General features: G+C 37.2%; 1 protein-coding gene across 1 annotated transcript in view; it reads left to right on the forward strand.

Moving 5' to 3' along the window:
• LOC100367903 (uncharacterized) overlaps nt 1–25,493 on the forward strand; it is a 43,982-nt gene extending 18,489 nt beyond the window's left edge. Inside the window, exons 17-52 of the mRNA XM_085498361.1 lie at nt 27–224; nt 359–494; nt 598–716; nt 833–1,018; nt 1,136–1,327; nt 1,408–1,608; nt 1,759–2,001; nt 2,481–2,669; nt 3,262–3,471; nt 5,904–6,152; nt 6,556–6,801; nt 6,908–7,108; nt 7,435–7,956; nt 8,075–8,236; nt 8,478–8,639; nt 8,844–9,005; nt 9,272–9,484; nt 9,783–10,460; nt 10,558–10,788; nt 10,889–11,042; nt 11,303–12,020; nt 12,126–12,270; nt 12,408–12,528; nt 12,610–12,743; nt 12,885–13,110; nt 13,219–13,406; nt 13,647–13,826; nt 13,938–14,171; nt 15,829–15,993; nt 16,957–17,160; nt 17,260–17,435; nt 19,315–19,414; nt 19,539–19,781; nt 20,072–20,245; nt 21,048–21,201; nt 21,335–25,493. Of these exons, the coding sequence (XP_085354487.1) occupies nt 27–224; nt 359–494; nt 598–716; nt 833–1,018; nt 1,136–1,327; nt 1,408–1,608; nt 1,759–2,001; nt 2,481–2,669; nt 3,262–3,471; nt 5,904–6,152; nt 6,556–6,801; nt 6,908–7,108; nt 7,435–7,956; nt 8,075–8,236; nt 8,478–8,639; nt 8,844–9,005; nt 9,272–9,484; nt 9,783–10,460; nt 10,558–10,788; nt 10,889–11,042; nt 11,303–12,020; nt 12,126–12,270; nt 12,408–12,528; nt 12,610–12,743; nt 12,885–13,110; nt 13,219–13,406; nt 13,647–13,826; nt 13,938–14,171; nt 15,829–15,993; nt 16,957–17,160; nt 17,260–17,435; nt 19,315–19,414; nt 19,539–19,781; nt 20,072–20,245; nt 21,048–21,201; nt 21,335–21,518 (8,000 nt within the window). The 3' untranslated portion in view covers nt 21,519–25,493. The remainder of the gene's footprint in view (nt 1–26; nt 225–358; nt 495–597; nt 717–832; nt 1,019–1,135; nt 1,328–1,407; nt 1,609–1,758; nt 2,002–2,480; nt 2,670–3,261; nt 3,472–5,903; nt 6,153–6,555; nt 6,802–6,907; nt 7,109–7,434; nt 7,957–8,074; nt 8,237–8,477; nt 8,640–8,843; nt 9,006–9,271; nt 9,485–9,782; nt 10,461–10,557; nt 10,789–10,888; nt 11,043–11,302; nt 12,021–12,125; nt 12,271–12,407; nt 12,529–12,609; nt 12,744–12,884; nt 13,111–13,218; nt 13,407–13,646; nt 13,827–13,937; nt 14,172–15,828; nt 15,994–16,956; nt 17,161–17,259; nt 17,436–19,314; nt 19,415–19,538; nt 19,782–20,071; nt 20,246–21,047; nt 21,202–21,334) is intronic.
• The last annotated feature ends 345 nt before the right edge of the window (nt 25,494–25,838 follow it).

Raw genomic sequence — 25,838 nt, forward strand, 5'->3', positions numbered from 1 at the left:
AAACTGGTGCAATATTTTTCTTACAGTGACTGTAACTTGTCCAGGACCACTTCAAATTGACAACGGTGTCATCGAACCTGCTGAATGTTTATACAGTTCAACATTACCATATGATATAGTATGCAACCTACAATGTAATCAAGGTTATGAACAAATAGGACCATACAGTAAACGTTGTACAGAGACTGGTGTATGGAGCCATATGAATGAAACAATATGTAAAGGCACGGTCTCGTTACAAAAACTGTCATTGAATTGATGATTCGTTACATCACAGTTGTACTTACAATTTTCATTTAAATTTAAGAGAACCTCCTGCACAAACTCGTCATTTGGCAATGCATTGTTTATGTTTTAGATGTGGCACCGCCAGTATTTTTAGCGTCATCTGAACAATTTGTAAACGTAGAAGCTGAGAGGAATAGCACATTAAGTGTCGTATACTTTGATGAACCTGATGCAACTGATAACTCAGGAAATGTCACGATCAAAAGGTAGGTCTTTGCATAGGTTTCACGGCGTCTTCATCAATTTTCGGTTGGGAGTACTTGCTTTTGTTGAATCATGAACAAATTGGTATTGTGTCTCAAATTATAGGCAAGCTGGCCATCGCGGGCCTAGTGAATACTTTCCAGAAGGTAGCACAACAGTTACATACATTGCATCAGATGCTTCCGGAAACTACGCTCTGCATGACATTAAAGTCCGTGTTGCGGGTAAGTAAAACAAGCCAATCAGTCAGCCAGTAAGATTGGGTACAGTGGCAATTAATCTGTGAATTGACGAATAATTTTTAAATATGACACTAATACGTATTTTATTTCATTTTTAGTTTATCGATGCCAAGCCTTCCAAACATCATTTGGTGGTCAGGTTGAATGCAGCAGTTATGTCCATGGTGCAGTGTGTACATTCACATGCAATGAAGGCTATCGTCTAGTAGGGTCTGATACAAGGTCATGTGAACGAAATGATACAGGGTATATGTATTGGAGTGGCACAGCAGCAATGTGCGAAAGTAAGTCAGGCATTGCGACTGATTAGTCGATTCGGCATATAATGAATATACTCTATATGCAGTGATAACAATCACAACCAATCAGAACTAACCCTTTCACTGTTGGATTACTCATAGTTGTAACATGTCCAGCCCTATCAACACCATCCAATGCAATTAAGTCTGGATGCCTGAATTCTCCACCCGACACAGAGAATTATGGTACTATATGTTCATTCTACTGTGATTATGGATACAAGGAAAGTGGATATACCCAAAGTCAATGTAGAGCGGATGGTACATGGAGCACGAATAATTTCACGTGCTCTGGTAAGTTACCTTGGTAATTGAGCTTGTTGACTTCTATAAATTCGACAAACCACTGAATATGAACTATTTTCCATTTTCAGAGATAAACTGTGTTCCATTAGTACCACCTAATGGTGCAAGTGTTTCACCTGTCAAGTGTACTTCAACACCAACTCCCGGCGATATATGTACATTCCATTGTACACATCATGGTTACGAAGTAGTACCAGTTGAGAACGTGGCGATAACGTGTCAAGCCATTGGTGATTGGTCTGCAAATACAACATCTTTACAGTGTGTTGGTATGTTGTACTTCAAACCCTTTTCAATTAAATAAACAAATATGGTATGCAATTATGTACCATCTGATTCAAATCGTTTCTCATTTATGCTCATTAGCACATTTTTGGAGAAGTAAAACGTACTCATGCATGGTAAAATTGCTATTACAGACACACAAACACCAGTGTTTACTACATGTCCTGACGACATATCAGTTTATGCAGACCGATCATCAAATTCAACCACAATAGCATGGTCCATCGGTGTAGATGACAACGATGGAAATGTGCCCACAGTTACTTGTGACTACCAATCAGGAGAAGAATACACATCTGGGGACTACTCAGTTACCTGCACAGCGACTGATCAAATAGGAAATGAAGAAACATGTGTATTCAGATTATCCGTCCAGGGTAAAACGAAATAGAATTCTAAAACATTAAACAGACACTAAATAGATACATGAATGTACAAATATTTACAATTCACTGAAAACGATACATGTGTTCCGAAGTTACTACGTTAGTTTATACGGCGTACTCGAAATATAGTCATCTCATCTAGTTGTTGATGGTATTCTACATCACGTCCTCTGTGATAATAAGGTTTAATCACCTTATGATTGGTTCCCCCAAAATGCTTGCTAAGACAGGACGTGTTAGTTCAGGAATTGTTATTACATCTTGTCGTAGAGCGTGAACACAACAAATTAAAAACCATCTTTGACTTTGTAGAACAATTTATCTGGTAACCTGAACAATTAACTAATATTATTGTTTACATTAAACACACACGTTCCGACTGAGAATACTGGTCGATATAACTTTTCAATTCGAATCAGGTCATTTATGTTTATTATTATTGAGGATAAATGTTTATTGTTGTATTTCAGTTCGACAGTGTCCACTGTTACCCATACCAAGTCATGCAACTGTAGTTGGAGTATGCGATGGTAATTATGGCAGCACATGCTACGTCAGGTGTGATACTGGGCACACCCTCAGAGGATCTGACAACTTTACATGTGAATATGACGGCAGCAGAATGATCTGGCATACAAATGACCAACCAGTGTGTGAAGGTGCCTATATTATTCTATTCAATTACTAATTATATATGAAACAAGTTTTATTTATTCCTATTTATACATCTGTCACTGTAACGCCATAAGTTACAGCGTGCCGTAATTTTGCGGTATCTTATGGCGCATTTTCATCCTACTATATTAGGAAATGCAAATTCCAAATATGGAATGATTACGCGCATAAGCGTTCTCTAATAATAAAAACAAAGATGGCTGCCGCCAGGGTTTGCCCAGACTCCACACAAAGAAGTTCGTTGATTGTGTTCTAAACATTGTGGATTTCGGTATTCCCATGGTTTATCCTTGGATGGAAAAGATCTATAACAATAAGGTTATTACGAGGACACCGAAAAGTATGCACTCAGACAGTACACCGTCGCATCGACCTTCGCTGCCCGTCGGCCGATACTCCCGCTGTACTGTCTTCGTGCATACTTTGTGGTATTCTTGTAATAAACTCATAGTACAATGCTTTATTGTATTAATGTTCAAAGTATATCTATTCTCATTCAAATCTCAACAGTACCACTGCTCATTCATATTCAATCTCTAAAAGATCGCATTAATGAATAATTTTACTTACTTACAGTCACAACTTGTGAACCACTTGAGTTACCAGCTGGTGTTGAGGTTTCACCAGTTAGTTGTTCGGGCTCTACCAAACCACAACGGGGCACTACATGCACGTTTTATTGTAGAAATCAGTACACCTTGATTGGTAACGACACATCTGCAGCATACTGCAATGATAATGGTCTCTGGAACCACACTGTCATCAACACAGACCTTGAATGCGATGGTTAGTACAACATTGTTATGTCACTTAATTTATATCATAAAACACATACATATCATGTGGTATAATTATGAGTTATCATAATAAACTAATCAAACATATCTGGTATTGTGGCGCTGTTTTGGATCTTCGAGACAATTTCCCAATTTGGACACCTGAAGTAAGTAATGGTGAAAACTCGCAGTACGTATCTCACCCAAGAGTCGGCTAGCCACCTGAAAGGGACTGACAAGAGGAGGGGGAAATTTGTTAAAACCGTTTTGAATTCAAGGGTGTCCGTGCATATATCTTTGTTGGTTTCTAATGATATCCAGACACCAGCTACTTTACCACTTTACTTCATGCCATATAAGTAAAACAATAACAAGTATAGAGTAATTGTAATTGGTTCAACAATACAAAATGCAGCATAAACCCTCACTAACAGTAAATTTCCACTACCAACCACACAAAGGTGTTGTCATCTCCCTCTAGGCAAATTACAACATCAACTCCTACTAACTAATTAAATAGTATGTATGCACTGACCAGTAGTTATCTCGCTATACAAACTACCACAGACTGTCAATCGTACAAGTCAAACAGTATACAGTATAGCTCAGCACACAATCATGAGAACAAATAGTATTATTAAAATTAAAAACATAAAGATGGTATCACAATATTTGTAGGATATCCTCTAAGCTTGGTATTCTAACAACATATTCATAGAGCTAGTTAAAGCACGGTTCAGTGAAAGAAATACACTGCTATCAACAACTAGAAAATTCGTCTACCACTATGTACATGAAAAACTATACCCAGTACAGTAAAAGTACATGGTAAAACATCCACAACACAGAGTACATTAAAAAGCGACAACGTATAAATCTACGAAAATCTATAATCGCGCAGATAATGAGATATATCGCAAAAAACAATCTTACCATTCAGTAATTGCCATGCGTTTACGCGTCCATCATAGGCTACTAAGGTAACCCTCCTCAAAAAGCCGCCAAATGGGTCGCCACAAAGTATCCAAATTTACAAGACACAAATCACCCTATCACTTATAAAATACAGACGAAACGCCGTAACTAAAATTACGTCGGCCGAAAATCAGAACAAATGATGACAGATGTCAATTCACACATGTGTAAGCCGAAATACTGACTAGTTCAAGCCGTAAGTAAGTAAGTAAGGGGATTTTATCCGACCTTCAATGGAACTGGCACAACCCGACCACAGGGCCCTGACGATCTATCGTATCAATACATTGACGTCTATGGGGTGTACCGACTATGTACCGGTACATACCCTTACCCTTGCTCAAAATTATAGAATTAAAAATACCTTGTCCAACCCAGTTATGAGTGCTTAAAGACACTGGGCTATTGGAAAATGTCGACCAATTATATATTAATTGTATATTCCCCCAAATTCATGACAAAAAATGACAATTATTGTTTGCTGTGATACCAGACTTCAAGTTACGTCACTCTGCGCATGCGTAGAGCGTCCTCGCGCAGACAGAAATGGCAGTCAGTTAAATGAGAGTGAACCACGCATGCGCAAATTCACACAAACAGCGTCAACTGGTATTACAACGAGCATAAATTGTCATATTTCATCATAAATGCGTGAAATTTGGAATCTGATCACTGAAGCCTGATCTCACACACTTATAGCAATCAGTGTTCAGACAATATCGTGCACCGTATGTTTTCGAAATAACTCCAGTTACGTCCAATACGTCTCCATCTCCCAGCGGCAATTTTTCTTCTTGCCTAGTCCTCTTATTTTTAGAAATCTCCGCCAGGTAACTTGCAAACCAATCAGAAGTCGTCACTGCTGACCCACAGGCCTAATTTAGCATAACCCTAGTTTGTGCTATTCGTCTTGTGTTTGTCTAGTGTTGTTCCTTGTAACCATGGTTTCTAGTTCCCGTGTATTGTCCGTCGTTATGCAAAGGTCTAGGAACTGACAATCAAGTTGTTGACGTAATCATGCCAATGCTATAATTAGTCTGGTGTTCCGCTTACTGCACTCACGAAGCATTCATACTCTCATACCGCTTGTGACACCTCTCAATCACAAAATACAGATGCAATTATTACTGTTTAAAACATTTTTGTCAGCAAATTTATAGATGTGACAAATGCAATTCCAAACTCTTTTACACCGCTCCAGTAGATTACTCACTTGTTCTATAGGAAATTGTTCCATTGCGTTTCCATGGGATATATTTAATATGATTTTTGATGAGTGCTCTACATGGAGTTCTTTGAGACTTTGAATAGTATATTACAGGTGCTGGTTCTCATGACTGCGCATGCACAGTTTTCACAGAATTGTATGTGTGTATTAATTGCACAAAGTAACAAGTACATTCATACTAGACTCAATCCATGTGAGATTCCTGATAAATAGTTTGTACAATATTCTTTTTTTATCAGACCAAACAATTCCCACTATTATCAACTGCCCGAGTCCTGTTTATGTCTCGGTATTTGATGGAAATGGAACACAAGTAATCTTCGATCAACCTTCAGCTACTGATAATTCTGGCATTATTCCAACGATGACTACCGTACCTCCAAATGTGACGTCTCCACTTCAAGTCATGCAAGACTCCATTGTCAAGTTTACATATTGCGATACTAGTGGCAACTGCGATGTCTGTAAATTTCACATCTATATTCAAGGTGATAAATAAACTTTATAAATTTCATATTGTGTCATATTTGATGTATGAAATAGCTAATTATAATACTAAACATTGATGGGATTACAATAGTTTGCCAATATTTCATTTCGTGGCAATGTTATTATATGTAGATCTGGGAGTAAAACTTTAAACCACCAAAATGACTCAATCACTTTAACCAAAACACATTCGTTGGTTTGCAGTATATCGTATATTCGAACAAACAAAAGTACAGTGTATTATAATGTGTTGGAAATACAGCAGTTATGTAGGATAACATTTAAATTATAAATATCATGTTTAATCAAATAAGATTTGTTTTAAAAGTTGTATCAAATGAGCATTGCTTTTTTGTATGGGTCAAAAACACCATATAAATTATATGTTATTATTTTTTACAGACGAGGTACCCCCTGTTTTAGTGTACTGTCCTATCGGCCAAAATATCACAGACGCTACAGGTGATACTTTAGTTTCTTGGACTAAACCAGTTTTTGAAGACCCACTTGGAGGTTCAGTCTTTGTTACGAATCAGTACAATGGTGACAATGAGGTGTTACTGTCATTTGGTAGTCACACTGTCAGATACACAGGGACCAAAAACAACGGAAAGCAAGCAATATGTGAATTTATTATTCGCATAGAAGGTATGTAGCTATATTTTTTCCGGAAAAAATACGTTTAGCCAACACATATTTTAACGTTTTATTCATCTGCATGACTATCGGTTTCCTTATTTGTTTTCAATTTCAGCTATGATTTGCCCCACACTAAGACCACCTGATAATGGTGCCCTTACATGTGGATATCTTGGAAGAGGGGATAAATATTGTTATATGGCATGTAATAATCAGTTTGAGATTCCTAGGCTTGAAGCCCAAGATGTTGGGGACCCGTATCTGTGTGCTCCAGGTGGTACATGGATACCTGGGGAGACTGTACCTGATTGTTCAGGTAAGCTACACTGTTTGCAGAGCACAAGTAATTGTTTACGCTATAGTTGACACATTCCTAAATTTAGACAATTAAAAATCACTCTTTCCTTTTTTCTACAAACCAATTTCGATATTCTTCTAAGCAATCTGTTTTCAGTGTATCTCCTCTGTATTTGTACCAATAATATTACATCATTACATATACGTAATGATAAACAGCATACACTGACATTAGTCATCTACCAGGTCATTTAAAATAGCTTAGTTAGAATAGAAGCCAGCAATATATCCGGAAATTGACTAGAATTAGTTTATGGTGACACGCTTCATCTTACCCCTATACAGAAACAAAGAATGCAAGACGGACTTGGCTTGGCAGTGAAGTGTATTATTATGCAAGTGACTGTCCAAGCCATAATGCAACCAGTTATTTGGAGGAGGTATTTTACGAGATGCTGCAGAACAATATTCTCTGTTCTGGTACGTGTTCCATCGGTGAGGTGACTATAACCTGTGGGGCAATTGCTAACACACGCAAACGGTCAGTTATAGAACGCGTTGAAAGTGCAGGTAGAGCTAGGAGGGATACGAACCACAAATTAAGTAAGAGAAATGTATTTGACAATGAATTGAAGGTTGTCTTCGTAATTGAAAGGGACATGTCTGACGGCATTGATGTGTTGGATGCAGAGACCGAGATGTGGGATATCGTTGATACGCTACAGACTCCCATTGATGATGATGGTTTGCCGTTGCCATCAGTTGATGGAATACAGTTTGACATTGATGAGAATTCTCTTTATAGTGACTTGGTCAACGTTCGATGCGATTTGGGATATGTGCCGGACAATTGGCTGTATACATGTAGTAAGTTAAGAGCATCTTTCATCTATGCATGAATAAATGTATTAAATCGACACATTCAACGTACATTTATAGTTCGCTTGGATGTCTTTAATTGGTGTGCTACTATTTGTTTTATCAGCTGCTTGTTCTCGGGGGTCGTTTGAAGATAGAGACAAGGAGATTTGCGTCAGTTGTGCACGGGGTACCTATCAAGAACTTACAGCACAGACAGAATGCATATCATGTCCAGATGGAACGTCCACCATTGAAGAAGGAAGTCGAAATATTACAGCATGTATACGTCAGTATATGCCCTTGTTTATCACAAAATGCAATGTATTATGTGACAATATCTTCAGTTGTAAACAATAAGGGATTCATGCTTAAACATGTTAACTTCAGAGTGGCGTTCATTTACTAAACAAACTAAGGAAGTAATCGAGACTACTTTAATCCGCAGTATGCGAGGTTTTCGAGTATACACTATAATTTGAATACAGAAGAGTAGTAATACTGGTTGTATCGTATGTTTGTTTATGCAGCAAAATGTCAAGCTGGATTCTACTCTGAATCAGGCGTGATTACATGTAGTGCTTGTGATATCGGTTATTACCAACCCGCCACAGGTCAGACATCGTGCTTGCTATGTCCTATTGGAACAACGACAATAGACCGAGGAGCAGCATCCCTCGATCAATGCAAAGGTAGTTATTGCCAAGATTCATTAATGTGGTATTGACAGTCTGTCAATGTGAGTTATGCACAGGCGAGTTAGTACTTAATATGCGTTATAGCGCGTAATTCAATATATTTATTTTCGTCCAAGATGACCATCCTTTAGGTCAATCAAATGCGGCGACACATAGTTATGTAACAGTTTGTAATACTATATAAATATATTCACGTAGTGCCATGTGAGCCTGGATACTATTCTTCTGATGGGATGGAACCATGCAGTCCCTGTCCGAGAAGATATTATCAACCCAAATACCAACAACAACAATGTATTTTGTGCTCTGGTTCACTTACAACGATTGGAACTGGAACTGTTCTCAATACTGAATGTGTTGGTGAGTTGCAACTACATGGAACCTGAAAAAGAATTTAATAGAATTAGAAATTTATCTATAAAACACTTGCCGGTTTATATATATATATATATATATATATATATATATATATATATATATATATATATATATATATATATCATGTTATATTACCTAAATGTGTTCGTATAAAAAGCAATATTAATGTTAATCTTATAATATTTCTATCGATCGAGTATAACGTGATGTAGCAGTGAATTTAAAACCTGGTTGATTATTTCTTTTAGATATCAATGAATGTGACAGTAATCCATGTCTAAATGGATCTGTCGCTTGTCATGACATGATTGACAGCTACATATGTATATGTGCTGATGGCTACACTGGTTCCAGGTGCGAAGTGAACATAGATGACTGTTTCTCTGCACCATGTCTGAATAATGGTACATGCGTGGATGGTGTTAATGGTTACTTTTGTGAGTGCAGCCTAGGATTCACTGGTATGTGTTAACAATATTGTGAATTACTGATCTAACCTTGACAAGCTCGTACTTTACAATGAATGTAAATGTTATGATATCACATACGTATAGTAACTGTAGTAGTGCGCCCTCTCTTGACAGAGAGTACTATTTCTGTTATGACCTATGACCCAATCTGTTGTTGGCAGTAGCCATTACTGTCAGTTTCACTGGATGTAGACCAGAGTTGTTTCAGCTGAATTAAATGAGTTCAAACATTCATGCTGTATCAATAATATAATAGTTAATACCTCATTACTATAATTTTATTTTGTAGGGTACAACTGTGAAGAGAATATCGACGAGTGTAGTTCCTCCCCATGTGCGCACGATTCGTTATGTACTGACTTCGTTAATGGGTTTCACTGTCATTGTCCATCTGCCTATTATGGAGATTTTTGTGAACATGAAACTGATTTTTGTGCCCAGGAACCTTGTCAGAATGGCGCCACCTGCGTTAACGGTGTAGATACATATTCATGTGTGTGTGTGGCAGGATTTACCGGAACCATCTGTGGAGTAAATATTGATGACTGTCGGACCAATCCATGTAAAAATAAGGGTGTATGCGTGGACGGTATTAATACTTACACGTGTCAGTGCCAACAAGGATTTACAGGTGAAGAATGCGAGAGTACATTAGACTTGTGTGTGAACAATCCGTGTTTGAATAATGGAACATGTGTAGTTTTAGGTCAGACAACTGCATGTTTTTGTCCACCTGACAAGGTCGGCGAGTTTTGCCAGAACGATATGGATCTGGATGGCCCATGTGAGAATGGCGGCACATATAAAAGAGTGAGGAGACAGATGGCATGTGCCTGCATTTCCGGGTATATGGGAAAATTCTGCCAATACAATATCGACGAGTGTTACTCATCTCCATGTGCAAATGGAGGTACATGTGAAGATGGTGTCAATTTCTTCGGGTGCATTTGTCCTCCTGGATATCAAGGTAACAATAATATTGATTCTACGCTATAATATATTTTTATATCACTTAAACAATCCACTAATTTGTTCTTCACTTACTCAATATACTTTCTTACTAGGAATTACTTGTACAGAGGAGATTGATGAATGTCAATCAAATCCGTGCGCTGGTGATTCAACCTGTATTGATCACATCAATTCGTACACATGCCACTGTCCTGGAGGATTAAAGGGAACAAACTGTGAAGAAAGTGAAAATGTTTGCAGTACAAACCCTTGTGGAGAGACAGGCAGTTGTATATTTGGTGACAATAGCGGCTTCATTTGTTCATGCACTCCAGGATATACTGGTTTGTTATTTACATATACATCGTTCGAGCTTTCGTTTGAGATTTAGCCGCGTTCATTATTTAGTTGCTTGTGACGTATGTATAAATTCTCCTTTTGCAGGTTTTGATTGTTCTGTTGATATTAATGAATGTGAGTCAATACCTTGTCTCCACGAGTCTACATGCATTGATACGATAAATGGATTTGAATGCCAGTGTGTAGATGGGTATACTGGAAATCATTGTGAAATAAATGTGAACGACTGTAATACTGAGTAAGTATATTAAACACATAGCAGTGCAGCTAAGCATGTAGTTGACAATTGCATCGTCATACCAGGGAACAACTTATAAAACCATTCTGTACTTGGATTTTTGGATAATGCCTCTATATTTTATAATTCATGAATTTTGTTAAGATTGCCACATTATTGGTCCGTGACCAGTATATCCCAATTTTTTTTATTTAACATTTCCCGTTTACCCCCACAACATTATGGAGAGACAAAAATATTATTTTGTTTTATTTTAATAGTTCGTGTAGGAATGGCGGTACTTGTATCGATGGCATCGGCTCCTTCATATGCATATGTGATGTTGGATACACTGGTTTGGGGTGTGCAGAAGTAATTGATTATTGTAATAGTGAACCTTGTCAAAATGGTGGAAATTGTATTAGTGGTCTAGGAGGTTATGGATGTGAGTGTATGCCAGATTATAGCGGAGCTAACTGTGAAAGTATTATTGATGAATGTTCTCACTACCCTTGTGCAAATGCTGAAAGCTGCATAGATGGTGTCGGTGACTACACATGTATTTGTAACCCTGGTTGGAGTGGTAAGAACTGTGACGTCACCATTGATGAATGCATGTCCTCCCCGTGTCTTAATGAAGCTCGTTGTAGCGACGCCATTAACGGATACCAGTGCTACTGTCGTCCTGGTTTCACTGGATTGCATTGTGAGATCGATATTGATGAGTGTGATTACGTCGATTGTCTTAACGGTGGTACATGTATTGACGGAATTGATGAATTCATATGTATCTGTACTGAGGGATATTTGGGTAAATTCTGTCAAATTAACAGTAACTTGTGCTCACCAAATCCGTGTTCCAATGGCGGTGTGTGTGTAGCTGCTACCAATGGATATTCGTGTAACTGCATTGACGGTTATGGAGGTGTATATTGTGAAGTTGACATAGACGACTGTGTTGATCACAATTGTGCTCATGGTGCAACCTGTATTGATAAGGTACGTAGCTATATATATATATTAACCAGTGAAAATTGAAATAGTGCAAATGAATTACATGTATCTGTATTAACTATCGGCAATATGTTATTATCGTTATTTCAGTTGAACCACTATATATGCTCCTGTCCTCCTGGCTATACCGGTAACATGTGTGCATCTAATATAAATGAATGTTACTCTTCTCCTTGTCTAAATGATGGTACTTGTGTGGACATTGTTAATGGTTACCAATGTACATGTATGCAAGGTAACACTAATAATAATAATAATAATAATAATAATAATATTTTCTTACATGGTAAATCAGTCTTATTTGGAAATACCATCATGCATTGATGCTATACATATAGTGTGTTTTCTGAAAACCGTACTATTGTTTACTAGGTTACATCGGTGTACACTGTGAAATAGACGAAGATAACTGTATTCCATACCCATGTGATAATGGTGCTGAGTGTGTTGACGAAATAGATGACTTCAACTGTTTATGTCCAACGGGATTCAGGTAAAATTCTCAATTATTTACGCATATAACAACTGCTAATTTAATTACATATCCGTTTTTAATCAGGTACTCTTTCTACAGCGGCAAACATTGCAGCAATAACATCGATGACTGTAGCAGTGAATCATGTGAAAACGGAGCTCTGTGTATTGATGGTGTCAACGAATTCATATGTGTGTGTACGCCTGGATACACAGGGACATACTGTGGAGAAGGTGAGTTGTGGTACATTTTTATTCAGAATGTGTAATGTGTGATATGATTCAATCTCCAAAAGCAATTGAGATTGGGCCAAGATACAAAGTTTGGTTTCTAATAAACACATGAATAAAGCTAAAATTGCCATTTTCCTTCAGCTTTGCCTACAGACTTCGACTTGGTATTCACAGAATCTGTTGAATCTGGCTATTGCACGGTTGACCTAGCTGACGGAAAGGACATTCGGTCGTGGACCTTGTCAATATGGGCCGTAATCGAATCATACCCGGGTACATATACCCTTGCAATAGAGTACACGCATAACGGTTATATAGTGTTTTCTGTCAATCTAACTGAAAGTGGCGTCCAGATTGCTATAAATGGGTGAGTTTGCATGTATGGAATTATAACATCTTTATTATGTACGACATTTGTATTTAAGTAATCGAATTCATTCCCGAGGTGTTAAACGTAAATGAATTCTGATATCAGGGTCAGGCATTATACATACATGGAATTGGATGATGGTAAATGGCACAATATTGCTGTCACATGGCAAAGTGAAGGTGGTAATCTAGCTATATTCAAAGATGGGCATTTTGAGGACCACGTTGATGACTATCAGACTGGAGATAATTTACCTAGAGAAGGCGTATTGGTAATACGATCAATTGTACCAGGTACGAGTCAGAATTTGTTTACACGTAAACAAACCAGTTTCCCTTTCATGACGACATTCCATTTATCACGATACGTTTCTCTCGTGTTATAAAATCGACTTTATTGTCGTTTACACGTTGTTGATAAGTCTGAGTGTGGCTACTTTATGGCGTAATAATCGATCAACTTCCAACGTCATTAGTAAAGTGAAAAATATACCTATATGCGTAATTTACTAACGCATAATGTATATTGAACAGGATTTCATGGCAGTATATCAGCCTTACATCTGTGGAATACAGTTTTGGATAATCATAAAATAGATGACATTGCAGTAAATTGCCGCCATGAACACCACGGTAATTTGATTTCCTGGGCAGAAATCCTAAACCATGTTGACGGAATTATAATAGAAGCCAGAGCCCCGTCTTTCTGCGACGGTACGTAACTGAGAATTTCGTTAAATGATGTTTTCGATTAAAAGTTTTCTCCTGCATTCACCAAACATGATGACTTATATTCACTGAATAATTATATATAATTGCTCTTAGATGTGGATGAGTGTGCCAGTAACCCATGCACACATGGAGGTGAATGCAATGACATGTTACATGCATTCAAATGCACCTGTCCGATTGAATATGCTGGAGTTACGTGCGATACCATGGTAGACTTCTGTGATGGGAATGCCTGTCAGAACGGTGGCACATGTGAAGTAGTTGGAACAAGTTACATATGTCGTTGTAGCAGTGATTTCAAAGGCGAAATGTGCGATGTAGGAATAGGTAAGCAAATGTATGTCTGTATATATAGTTGGGCAGTAACTGGCGCTTTTGGTAAAATGAGCTGAAGTTGGTACGTTGGTATATTTTCCATCCCGTTATTGAAATGCATGTATAACGCGTTTGTTTGTTTGTAAACCAAACGCACTTAAATACACGCATTTAACTAAAATATTGTCAACGCGAGCGTGATATTATGAGGTTATCGCCCAATATCGACGCTCGGCGTGATCGTATCGACGCGAGTGTCATGTGAACTGCATCACACGAGTGCTGGATACGTTCACAGTTTATTGATTCTGCTTTTGCGTACCCTGAGGTTGTTTTTACCCTATTTATCCCTTCTTTTCGATCATATTCTTCACTAAACTTGACAACTTGCTTTTTTTTATCATACAATTGACTATGATGTGTAGTTAATCTTCAAGTAGAGAGACTGTCCGTTGTGTTCATTTCGGTTGGTCGGTGGCTAGCAAACTCTTTGCACAGAAACGCCGGAAATGTATCATGGTTCTCTGGTGTAGAGAATATTTTTTTCCGGATAAAGTGACGAGGTGATGTGCCACCGTGTCCGGGTCTCGTTTTTGTGTCGCTCATTATATTCAAGATATTCAAGTCAATCAGAAGTCTACCTCAGCATTATATCACCCCAACGTAAATTCCAATTTCCTTGGCCGTATCTAAAACCAAAAACTTTCGTATTGTTAAGGATATAAGAAATCTGGTATCGCTCTCGTGATTATTCCCTCGTGTATAAATATATGTTTATGTTCCAGTGTGATCATCCATTCTTGAAACTGGTTCACTGCCGTGTTGGTGGAATGGGCGGTATTTTTTCGGTTGTTCGATGAAGTCATCAGCATCGCTTTTCTCATCAGCATCGGTTTGCTTGTATAGAACATGTCGTTGTTGTTTATAATCACTCTGGTGTTGATTAGACGCAAACCAGTTTTCATTACCAAAAGTTTCAGCCAGCCAGAGCAAACAGTTATGGCAACACGCCATCACTGGCTGCCATGATGAAATGACGTAAATTTGAACAGTTTTTTCTATGCGTAAGAATAAAGCAAGAAGTTAATCAGGGGAAAATACATGAACATTTGGAATATATATGAAAGTATGTTGCCTAATTATATCAGAGTTACAGGAAATAGAATATTTATATTAATGATTCTGTAGCTTTTTTTTGTTTTCGTTCCCTCAGTTAAAGATGAACGCTTTTTATGCCACTGGCGCTCGCAGTTGCCAAAATTCGCGGGAATTAGTAAATGGTGCAAAATAACTATTCGGTATATTTACCACATATTTATTTTCATATTTCACATGTGTGTTATATTTTGATGATTTATAACCCCAAATTTCACTATATTCTATTTATTTCATTTCGGAAATAACATTGTGACACTGGATTTAGCGTGGTGTTTTGATTGCAAGTCACCATTGCAAATAATTTATGTTGACGCGGAATGTTGTGACGTTTACCGCTCCAAATTGGCACGGTTATATTTCGTGTTAAACGTCATGTAATGAAACAATGCTTGCCATGGTTATATAAGAACAATTATTGTATGGTTAATGCATCGGACAATACCATAACGAATCTGAGCAATACGATAAGATATATATAATAAGATATATGATAAGAGTGTACATTTTTTAGTGAATGGTGGATGGGCGATATGGAACAGTTGGACCGAGTGTTCAGTTACATGCGGTGATGGTACGCGTTACCGCACAAGAAGCTGTGATAGTCCACCGCCATTAAATGGAGGCACTGAATGTCAAGGTCCAGCAAATGTAACAGAAATATGCAATGCAATACAATAGAGTGTCTAGGTAAGCAAGCACTTGAAATTGAACTTAACGTGAAATTATGATGAACCAGGATGCCCAACATTAAAAATGTCACAATATTATGAGGTTATTACGAGAATACCCCAAAGTATGCACGAAGACAGTACTAACAGCTAGAGTATCAACCGACGCGGAGCGGAGGTCGATGCGCGGCGTACTGTCCGAGTGCATACTTTGAGGTGTTCTCGTAATAACCTAAGTTATTATTATACATCTTTTCCTTCCAAGGATACAACATGGGAATGTCGAAATTCAAAATGTTTAGAAAAGAATCAGCGAACTTCTTTGTATGGAGTCCGGTCAAATTCTGGTGGCAGCCTTGTTTGTTTTTATCATTAGAGGACGCTTACGCTCGTAATCATTCCATATTTGGAATTCACATTTCCCGATATAGTAGGATGAAATACCCCGTAAAATACCGCAAAATTGCGGCACGCTGTAACTTATGGCGTTACGATGACAGATGTATAATAATAGTATATATTAGGCTTGATGATCTTTTTCTTCATGTTCACATTGCATATGCAGTATTATGTTGTACATGTTAAACTCAGTGTTGTATTAGGTTTGAACAGAAGTTTGGGCTTTTATAGACTTGTCGGTAATGGTTTATAGTTGTTTTTCACATTGAATAATTCTATGAATGGTAAACAACGCACCCGTGCTCATGTTTCCAGTGAAGCTGATCAAAGCATTGGAATTACCCCTAAATGTGTTAAATACAGTACAACACGTGGTATAGTTCTTACAAATACACTACCGGCATTTGTAAAACGTAATTGCATCATTGGCGTCCCGTAGTGCTGGCGCAAGTTCCCGGACTTTATACACAATACACGTCATGTGGCGATCGTATCCGTCGTATGTGTAGAGTTCAATTGACCAAACGTGGTATAATCAGTGTGACGACAATGTTTCTTTTGTACTTATCTAGTCTGCTCTTCACTGCGTGCACCACACAATGGTTTCTTGGACTGCAATGAGACTGATGATGAAACTGAGTGTCGGATATGGTGTCAAGATGGTTATGCATTTGGAGAAATCAAGCAGGACATATATCGCTGTGGAGCAAATTCTAGCTGGAAATGGAATCATGAAAATATAGACAATCCCACAGCCAAATTACCAGACTGTTTAGGTATTATAAAAATAAACTATGTTAAACTGTTTGATTTCTAATTACTATTGATTACTAATAATATTGAAAATGCTGACGTGTGTTTATTTATGTTTCTAGAAATAAAGAGACCAAAAGCAATAAAGGCTTCCTTTGAAATTGTTTATCCGAGCATGGCATGTACGTCACCGGATGAAAACACCGAGATCATAGCCTTTGTTGAAGAAAGAGTCGAACGTATCGAAGACAATATCACTTGTATGAGAAATGGCGAATGCAGCGTTGAAAACATACAGGTATGTAACGACGTATAACACATACAATACAGTGAAGTCAAATACTTTTAAATGGTTTATTCTCAACCACCAAAAATGTTTTTTTTTTGTCTTCTTTGTGTAATTTTCACTGTACTGATATTCACAAACTATAATTTGTAGTCAGGTAACAACTAACTGTAATACGTACATTCGTCCCAATTATCCAATTATTCCATTTAGCAAGAGGTGCGGCCATCACACACACATAAACTGTTTTTTTATAGGATATAATGAGCTTGTGGTTAAATACGACTACATTGTTACACAGATAATCTCAGATGGCATGAATTTCACTTGGCCAATGTATACAAATCATTTTATTGTGAACCACAATAAATATGTTAGGTGTCACATGTGTGCCATGTTCTTACTAATTTTACTATGTATTGTCGTGGACATGTCGGTTGTGTTATTTTGTTGTGTTGGATTATTTGGTCCATTGTTGTCAGTCATTTTATGTGTGTTATTAGACTCACATTTGTCATTTGGTTGGTCATTTGCAGTTTGTCATGTCCGGTAAGGTTTTATGTCGATGAAGACCCACACGTAGAATGCAACCACTGACTGGAAGGCACCAAAACCAATTGGCGTGACGCTATGAATATTAGTAAATATTATGGTAAAGACATGAGGTTGCCTGAAAAACATTACGACCAATTAGAATATCTGACCAGAATACAAATTAACTTCTGAATTCGAACCCTCATACAACAATTGCACAGACAGTACAACTACACCACAGAATATATTCCACTGTTTTCAGAATTGTTTTCATAACATAATGCACGCCATTGTGACACCTATAAATACAATATCTAGCAAAACACATCTTGATTTAGGTCTCCTGTTTTTTTCTTGGTTCACGTGAATGTTTATCTAGGGTGATCACTGTTTTTCATATGTCCCGTATGTGCCACTCCGTTATATATGACCACTCCCACGTTTTCTTATGTTGTGTTGTGTTGAAATGTCTTACTCGTGTGTCACCTCATGACCTAGTTTCAACCATACGGCCATGTTTCAAGTGCGTGACCTCTTGCGCATGCGTTACTCCACGACTATATGGTCGTTTTGTTTAATATGCTAGTATTTATTGCCGTTATCATTTTTATATTATCGCGTGATTTGTTGGACCTTATTTGTAATGTATCGTTAATATAATTTGCATATACCAATTTATATATGCCGAGCAAACGACCCCGATTGAAGGTCATGTATTTTGTGACGTCACCAACGTGTGTAGGTACTAGACATTTAGCCAACGGTACAACAATATTTCTGACCCCTAATTTCTGGGTTACGGTCTTCAGAAGCAGTATAACAATATTGCTAGCATAACAGTTTTGTATTTTGCAATGTTGTCGCTATATTCTTTCTTGCTACGAAAGTGATAGCCATCATACAAACACGTTTCTCAAAGTGCTGAACTGGTGATGAATGGCCGCAGCGTAAAACATGTTCCTTTGGATCCACATTTGAGCGTTTTTTAAACACCATTTTTAAATAAAATGAGCCCCTGCGAAAAGTCCGATATTCAGTTACTAGGCAACAGCAGCGGCATTTTTCTATTTGTTTTATTTATTCTTCTTATTGTTTCTATGGTTTTCTTTTTCTATTTATTATTTTGCTCATTGATTGTTTTCTTTACCTTTTCTAATTTTGGCGGGTTGGTTGCATCATCTTCTCATGGCTATACCAATACTATCATTGTGGCCAACTAGCAAGTTAGATTATCTCCAATGAACGGTGTACGACATAGGTTCAACAATCTACTTGAATTAGAGCAAAATGCAATCATTAACTGTTATCTCGCAGTATATAGTAGAAAATGAATATTTATATTATTTAAATATTTCAGGTAAACACATGCAACACAGTTGAGAACAGTGAACAAGATGTGACGGAAGAAGGTGGCTCCATTGTGCTCACAGTTTTACAGGGAATCGACACACAGGGAGGCATGTACTGTAGCACTATGTCGTCTTTTTGTTGCAGTATATGTTTAAATATTCCGATGTAATATGTTGCTGAGTTATTCAGCATACGATTATTGTATTTATTTTTTTCTATTTTCATTTACAGTACATGCAAACACTAACCCATCAAGACGTAAAAGGGCTGATTCAAGTTCTTACGATTATGCCCTGGATAGCATGTGGAAGACGGATAGTGAATTGTTCACTGCCCTCAACATGCTTAATGATGCCGGCCTATGTGCACTTAATATAGGAGGTCAACAATTTGCACCAGATGTGAACGCATCACAGGGCGAAATTCAGGATGTATGTCAGCCTGGTGCAAGGCCACTGGGAAACAATATTTGTGGTAAGAATTGAAGGCACTAATAAGTATCAATATCTGTTTTTGTTGACTGTGAAATCAGAATTCATCTCTAAAAATCGAAATGATGTCACTCTGTATATTATTTATCACGCACCAGCATCACAATTTTAGTTTTACATAAATCTTGAAAACGTCAACAAATTTAATAGAGGAAAATCCCAATGCATCACGTGATACCATTAGCTGAATACTTAAAACCTTGGACGTGAAATTGCACCGTTGTCTTTTCAAGTTATTTAATTCACACTTGACAATTTAATTTCTTTTTGTAGTGTCTTGTGGAATCGGTACCTACCTGACACAGCCAGAAGGTTGGACATTACCAGTTTGTTTGTCATGTCCAGTGGGTCACTATGCCGATGAAGAGTCACAGATTGAATGTAAAACCTGTCCGGAAAGTAGCACAACTGATGGACGTGGTGCTATAAATATTAGTGATTGTTATGGTAAGACAATAAGGTTGCTTTTACAATTGTTACGTCCATTCTGAGATTACAGATTGATATTGCCATATGTATTTTGGAGCTTACAGACGACCTAGGTAAATATGGACAGCCATGTTACCCATGATTAGTATTAATCGTGGTGTACAATTCACTCTCATTAATGATAACTGTAGGAATTATTCAATAAAAAAATAGGCTCATGTTGGTGAAAACTGATGGTCGTCGTGAACCGTCTTGTTTGATACTATTAAACTGCCAGTACAATACACGTTACTTGAAAGCATGCTAATTCTAATTGTATTAGTAATGTTACTGTCGTATTACTCTACAAACTGTTACTGATAACAACCACTAAACATTTCACTTCCCTCATTGTCTGACTTTTTTATATTTTTAATGAGTTAATGTTCAAATGATATTACACGTTCTACAAATTGCGTACATATAAACATGCAACATCCCATGCAACTCACGACCATGGCAAAGCCTCTCGTCACTATAGGCGGACGCGCACTTCATTACGATATTCTAATTATCTCAAAAAGCCAGCTGGGCACAGCGTGTAACGAATGTAGCCCCTCATTGACGAGATGGGTATGCGAAAGCCGAATCTCCTACGTCACAGAAAACAAGGACTTGTATATAACACTTACAGATATGGAAAATTATACTAGACATTAACCATGCACAAATCATTACTATATGGGAATATATAATTTATAACACTACCTGTGAAGTATACCTATAGGTAGTGGAATGTTTTCCGAACATTAACGTATTACAAAACATTTTTTTATTGCAGCTCTGTCCACCGATGAGACACCTACAGTAACCCAGGAATCATCCACAATATACGAACCGTCAGACCCATCTAATCGTACAGTAATGGTGATTGCGATAGTGGCTGTTATACTCTCTATCACTTCAATTGTGATTATAGTATGGTTCGTTCTTAGGTGCGTGGTATTACATCACATACATGATTTTAAAATATTACAAAATTAGCCTGCGCCAAAATATAGGTAGGTCAATAATGTACATTTATGTAATGTGTTATAATAATTCAGAAGTACTTTTTTTCCCATTTAGATCAAAGGGTTATTGCAAGCGCGGTTCAAATGTAGATGCAAAGCTACTCGAAGACGATACTCGCCCCTATACACCGATCAGCATGTCTGCATTTGGTGTGGACCTACCAATGGGAGAGTTTTACGTAGAAGAACCCCCTCCACCATACGCTGATAAAGAAGCTGCTTATGGTGCCTCAACTTGATGTTTTGTCAGATATGCAAATGTGTGGTTTAAATATGATAACTAAATATTCAGTGTTTGTGATGTTGCTATTTAATCAATACCCCCCCCCCCCCTCCGTCGAAGGTGGGTATACCACGAGATATTCAATATCAAGTGGTATACCAAATTTCGGTGGTATGGGGTTATTGCTATTATATTATATTATACCAGTTTACTGACAATCCGATAAAACTAGTAATAAAAACTTTACTTGCATCTACTATAAGATCATGATTATGGCTCTTGGACATGAATTTTTATAAGAATAGTATGTAGTTGTTCACTAAATGAATACAAAAAATACACACGCAATACAATTCAAATTAAATACAAACAAATTTTTATACGCGTGAAAACGAAACGTATCCACAGTGAATAGAGCAGCGTAAACACAAAATTTAGCATAACAAAAGATGACCTTCCTGACATGTTACTGACTGCGTCAACAGCATTTGGAATACAGGGTCGTGTACAATTTGAATCATTAAAACAACGGATTTTCCACGTTTTCATTCCGGTTTTTGTACAATTTGAACTGGTATAGGCTCATTGAAAGTACAGTTGTGAAATAAACCGGTTTTGTGACTCATCATACTTGTAACTGTGGATATTTGACGTTCAGTGGTACTTGGTTCGACCGTTTGAGTTTCAGAAGTTTGAGACAAGGCGGGACGCGGTTGTGTATCATGTACGGTGACAGGCACGGCGACCTCAGTCCCTACGTCATCTGACCTTTTTGTGACAGTATGTCTGACAAGTTTTGTCGTTGTTCTGAGGTAATAAGTTTGTTGGTGTAAGATCGTCGCATCGTTAGTGTGACACGTACTTGATATGCCTCAACTCCGGCTAGAATTCGAACGCCGCTAAGGGACACCGGTTGTTATTAGTGGCATATATTTTTGCCTGTTACTTGTAGTTGAATTTTTTGCCCTTCAATCTCTCAATCTCATCTAGTTGGTCACCAGTTAAACTCAAAGATCATGTTTTCTTTGTTGGAGGTTCGCAATCCATTTCAAAGTCACAACACCGAGAACACAACGTTCTGGCGCTCGTTTAGGCACCGTTCCTTGCGGTGTTGAGTGAGGGTGGTTTAGGTTTGTGTGGCGAACGACGATTACCCAACGACCGACACTCACAACTTGGATCCCGCCATTAACAAAAAGCAATATTATGGTATATATGTTTTCAGATGTTTTTAATTCGGTATTTTTTTCCAAAATTCAATCACTATGTTTACCTAAAAATCAAATAATACCGGTTTTATGTATTTCCGCATTAAAATGTAATCAATTCATGTTCCAGAGCCACTTTGTTTAGCTGTGCATTATCAGCCAATATACCATTAATTGCATATGCAAATTTGGTGTTGGACCATCAATATACTGGTATAATGAGTTATACATATGATAGGGAAATTGCACATTCTAATTGTGGTTTATTGTACATATGTTCAGCTAGCCAAATATTAAAAAAAAAAGTTTTAATTTGCTCTTTTGAGATATTACCTTTTGAATTAAAATCTTAGTTTTTCTTTCAATTTATGCTTTGTTTTCATAGTACATTCACCCTGCTTTAAAAACTAATTATGTGATGGGAGCATAACATTGACTTGCTCACCTACAGTGTTACAGGTCTGTGATATGTTCTCACCCACTGACCATTTTTGTGTGTTTTCTTTTGTTAAATATTGCTGTATGCTTAGTATAGTGTGTTGGTGAGATTCACTATTGTTTTTCTTTACACATCGTCATTAGGGTTATTTATTATCATCATACATCATATTGGTTCCGTCCTATATAATCTGAAAAAGTAATATAACGTTTTCACTTACGAATGTAACCACTGTTTTACCCCTATGTTTTACATACACATTAATTATACAGTGTGTTAAACATCTTCAGTGTGAAAAAAATACAATTCAAATATGATAATGCATTCTTTTTTGTCGTTCGTTTTACAAAATTTATACAAATAAATGTTACATACAAAACAATTGTGACAGTTATTTATTAATTCCATTTTTATTTGTTTTTTGTTCACTTGCCTGGCGCAAATCAACGTAATTCTGTCCGGTGTCAATTTCCACTCGCCTAAGGCGGTATTATTTCAAAATAGCGTATCAAATGGGTTTAAAGCAGGCGGAAGTTAGTTACATACACCTAACTCCCGCACCCCGTAGGCAATTACTGAGGGACTTTGCATCATCCCCAGACACTTTCCTGGACACTCTAGTCAGTGACCATAGTAGACGCAATAAAGTAACATACCCATTTACACGACAGTAATTGAAAACAACGGGACAGGGTTTCAGAATGGTTCAACTACTAGTATTACAACTTGTAAAGACCCAGTCAAATAATGTTGTATTCATTGTTGTTATCTGGCACTTGATTAGTTCATGCGCACATATCATCGTTCATTAAATAAATTCTATTTTGAACGTTTCACGAATATAATAAAACTCGTTTATTATTTAAAGATTTAAATGTATTTGTGTTTAGAAATTAAATGTAATAGCGCCCTCCAGGTGTCTTGTTAAATGTGGTTTGGATCATTGCTTTCTTTTCCCATAATGCTTTGCGTATAGAAAGCTATTGATTTTCCTTCACTTTGTTTTGAAGTCGACCTGTACATTTTATTGCGATTAATGGTGCCATTTAGCAGTTCTGATTCGTTTGTTACGTCCAAGATGCTTCAAGTTCATGCGGAGAGTGAACACGCATGCCCTCCCTCTAATTTCTAGGGGATTGGCCGGATATTCATGCCGTTATGTTATGTACAGCAATCTATGCACTTTAAGATTACTTAATTAATAATGTATCATTTTTGACCTGGTAGATTTTAACTGATATACTATTGCATAACAATTATATATATTCAATTTCAATGAGTTTGTGTTGTTTTCTCGAATTTTCACCGGCTCCACCGGCGTTCCACAGCAGCGCGCACAAAGCCCATAGAATACGTGGTACAGTAGCAACGTGGAACGTCTGTGGCGTAGCTCCGCCCCCGAGGATAGGCAAAGTATATTTAAGTGCGCCCTCTTTGGCAATGCTAGAGTTATTTTCGTCAATGCATTGTCCAGTAAAATTGCTCGTAACGGAAAAATGTACATTTAGAAGATTGAGCTGACATTTCATAAGGCTAAAGTCCAACTAATTACATGATCAATGCAATCTATTAATTTGTTCCCCTCTTTTTCACTATACTACATTAACAAAACACAGCTATGAAATATGGCTACCGTGAAACGATCGCCAAGACAACGCTACTTTTGTTTATAACCAACCAGTTGTCATATGTTACGCCACTACTGATTGGGCGTATGCTTTAGAGACCCTTCCAATAAGATTCATGCATCGAGGGAAAATACGCGACTTTTTAGTAGAATCACGCACGGTTTCGTATGTTAACAACGAGCTCGTGAATGTTAGTAGGTAGTCATAGCCCTTGTTAATTATTCAATAGAATCAGACAAGCATTCTTTTGTTCGAAAAACATTGTTATATTGATTAATTGTCGGGAACCGTAATAAACTACTCCCATTGTCTATGTATTGTATTTATCGATCGAAAGCCTTTTATTTATAACAATAATAATTGTAGTATATATTCTGTTCATGAAAAGAATTGTGTTTACCATACTAGACCTAACCATTTTTTCAGGTTACACAAGAATGTCTAAGTGTGTGCCATCACCCACTCTACGATAGTGATGAATGTGTTGCCAGGCAAGAAGATAATGACTTCCAGATATAACCCCAGAAGTAGAAGACGTATCTTAAACTATTGTAATAGCATTACAAATTCAACCGTACAAATACAAATTCAACCGTAAGAGTAAACCAGTCTGGAAATATAAAACCAAAATATGTTGCTCCACTTTACTTTTTAAATAATTTTGATTTGCATTATTTAACTCAAAGACAATAAAAGACTAAGGTATAAGCAGTGAATTTTTGATGTTCTGCTTTTTTTGCACAAAAACTATTTCCCCGTACATTTCTCGTAGTGTCAAACATTGTCAATTACATCCCCCTCAACACATATTTGCCACTTTTTAGTCTCTGTTCAAGCTGTTCAAGTCTGTAAACGAGGACTTCATATTTGACTGCCATCAATCCAATCATTTATCCCCGCCGATCACGATTAAACTCTTTTTGTTTTACAGATCAAATTTAAATTGGCTGATAGATGGTCATTTTGTTTTATTGATTGTTGTTTCAGAGGTCATATTTTTGACATGCATTGACTGATTGCAATCAATCATAAATTATGGCATACATATTAACATGCATTTG

This window comes from Saccoglossus kowalevskii, chromosome 4 (genome assembly GCF_978046115.1).
Source record: "Saccoglossus kowalevskii chromosome 4, keSacKowa6.1, whole genome shotgun sequence".
Lineage (NCBI taxonomy): Eukaryota > Metazoa > Hemichordata > Enteropneusta > Harrimaniidae > Saccoglossus > Saccoglossus kowalevskii.